At 36.8% G+C, this 2,968-nt stretch overlaps 1 protein-coding gene across 1 annotated transcript; it reads right to left on the reverse strand.

The window, feature by feature from the left end:
- Positions 1 to 2,214: 2,214 nt before the first annotated feature.
- Positions 2,215 to 2,619, reverse strand: LOC140807776 (uncharacterized). The gene has a single exon (XM_073164745.1). The coding sequence runs from the start codon at positions 2,617 to 2,619 to the stop codon at positions 2,215 to 2,217; it is 405 nt and encodes a 134-aa protein (XP_073020846.1).
- Between the last annotated feature and the right edge of the window lie 349 nt (positions 2,620 to 2,968).

Raw genomic sequence — 2,968 nt, forward strand, 5'->3', positions numbered from 1 at the left:
CTGTCAGTACGTCATGTTCCTTCGAGTGATCAACTTGCAGACGTTCTTACAAGACCATTGTCTACAATGATGTTTCATCGACTTCGGTTCAAGCTTAGCGTGGTTCCTCATCCCCTGCTAAGCTTGAGGGGGCAAGTTAAAGCAACTCCTGAAGCCCAAGAAACAAATTGATAAGAGCCCATTATCTTAAGTCCATTGTCTTAAGTCCATAGGATGTATGGCAAGCCCATTGGTTTAGAATAATCTAGAGGAATCATTCTGTTACAACTAATTGTATTTATTCCTGCCAAATTGTAAATGCGAAGAGCAACAGAAATGAAATTCATGTTGGGCATCTCTTTCTTCCTTCTTTTGTTTTTCTAATTATGTCATGTCAGGAAAGTCACAATTAACGATCTGAATTCAACAAAGAAAAAGGAAAAGGAAAACGTTTACGATCATGTTAAATGTCATGTTGAGGAGAAAGAAAAAGTTAAGGTTTATGTTTGCATGTCATGAAAATGTTTATGTTTAAAGTTTTATGCATCATGAAAATGTTTACGAAAATGTTTATGTTTAAAGTTTTATGCATCATGAAAATGTTTACGTTTATGCATCTTCATGAAAACGATATTTTAAGTACAAGTATTTTTCACTGTTATATGTTAACTGTATTACGTATTACTCGTTATCAAGATTATGGTGTGTTGAGTCTTTAGACTCACTAGGTGTGATGGATGCAGGTTATCATGATAATGCTAATGGAGGTCTTGATGGTTGATCCGACTGGACTGAAGGTGCACATGACCCGAGGACCGACGCTAGTTTCCGCATATATGTTATGATTTATGTTAAAATATTTTATGACTTTTATCATGAGTTGGAGTGGTTTTAGAGAGGTTATAGTATGGGCTATACTTTTCCAATGTTATTTTTAGATTTAGAAAAATGTCAGTTGGTTGCTTATTTTGAAATGATGTCAAAAATATTTTATGAAATTTTATGGTTCGGCCGAATGCTATGTGAGGTTTTTTTTTTGAAAAAAAATTCTAGTACTTTTAAAACAATAAAAAGGACAGGACGTTTCAAGTAATCCTCCACATGCCCTAGGAATCCCTAGCCAAAGAGTCCTCGTTCACAAGGAGCCTATTTTCGTCCCTCCTGTCACTCGGTGATGTCCAGCCCTTATGTCGGCTTTTATAGGCCATAAAACCATCCTAAACTCATCTCTTCCCATAACCATTTGATGGCAGCCCCTTTATGCATCATTAGGAAGAGTTTTACATCAACAAAGCATGAGATATATGCATGTATATTCAATAAACGAAAATACAACTTGTGCAACATATTTTTCATGCAAAGTTAAACAAATATACATAATATGGTGTGAAAGATGTTTGAAAGAAATTTAAGGCGTTCCTTTGCGTAATTTACGCACGAAAACGTTTTTGCGATGCGAAGAACGGCGACGTAGAGACCCTAGGCTGAATTACCTTCAAAACTGTGGCTATCTTCCTCTTCAAATCTCGTGTGTGTGCATGTGTTTGCTGGTGAACGAGATTCATAATTGTTGTGAGGGATGGGGCGTGCGATTTGGTTATGGGGGTAGCGTTTAAGCTTTTATTTTGTTAAATAAATCATGTGTGCAAGCTTAGACCCATTAACATAGTATAATAAACCCATTAATCCCATTAACTGATATTTAAAATATTTTTTTAGGAAGGTTTGAGAAATTATTAGCCGGGTTATCAAAAAGTTAATATTTTTGTCGAAAATCGAATACCGTTTAAAATTACGTCTTGGGATATAAAATCACATCAAAACACCTCGTTTTTAGAATTACCATATAACATGCACCATATTTTTAATAATTAAAAATAATTATTTAATAAAAATATTTTTCCTTTTTCACCATCGGTCGCTGTTCTTCGATCGCGTCCCGAATAACCTTTAAAAATACAGTTTTATGCATTCTAGCAGTAACATTAATTTTAAACATGTAATCATGCATATCATATTTAGTTCAAGACATTAAAAGCATTTAATTAGTCATTTTCTATTTTCCCTAAATTTGCAAGCAGTTGGATTACGTTATCTTATTTTTGGACCTTACAATCCCTCCCTCCCTTAAATGAAATTTCGTCCTCGAAATTAAAACTTACCGAATAACTCCGGGTAGCGACTCCTCATGTCTCTCTCGGTTTCCCAAGTAGCTTCTTCCTCTCAGTGATTTAGTCATTTGACTTTAACCATTGGAATAACCTTGTTTCGTAGTCTTCTTTTTTTTCTACCTAAGGTTTGTGTGGGTCTTTCTTCATATGACATATTGGGGGTCAACTGCAGAGTCCCATAATTCAGTACATGTGAATGGTTCGACATGTACTTCCGCAGCATCGAGATATGGAACACATTATGTACTCCGGCTAGCATAGGTGGCAATGCTATATAGGCTAGTGTTCCAACCCTCTCCAAGATTTCAAATGGTCCTATGAATCTCGGACTGAGCTTGCCTTTCTTGCTAAATCTCGTAACACCTTTCAGGGGTGCTACTTTCACAAATACGTGGTCACCCACTGCAAAATCCAAATCTCTCCGACGCTTGTCGGCACAGCTCTTTTGTCGGCTTTGTGCAGTCTGCATCCTATCCCGTATCTTGACTACTAAATCGGCGTTGTGCTTGATCAAGTCCGGTCCAAACTCTCCTCTCTCACCAACCTCGTCAAATGTATGGGTGATCTACACTTCTTCCTGTACAATGCCTCGTAAAGAGCCATCTCTATTGATAATTGATAGCTATTATTGAAGGTAATCTCCACTAGAGGTAACTTAGGCTCCCAACTTCCTTGAAAATCGATCACACAAGCTCGAAGTAGATCTTCCAAGATTTGAATCACCCTTTCCGACTGACCATCTGTTTGAGGATGTAATGCTATACTGAATAAAAACTTTATCCCCATTGCTGGATGTAGGCTCTTCCAAAAAGATGATG

This window comes from Primulina eburnea, chromosome 1, assembly GCF_022965805.1.
Source record: "Primulina eburnea isolate SZY01 chromosome 1, ASM2296580v1, whole genome shotgun sequence".
Lineage (NCBI taxonomy): Eukaryota > Viridiplantae > Streptophyta > Magnoliopsida > Lamiales > Gesneriaceae > Primulina > Primulina eburnea.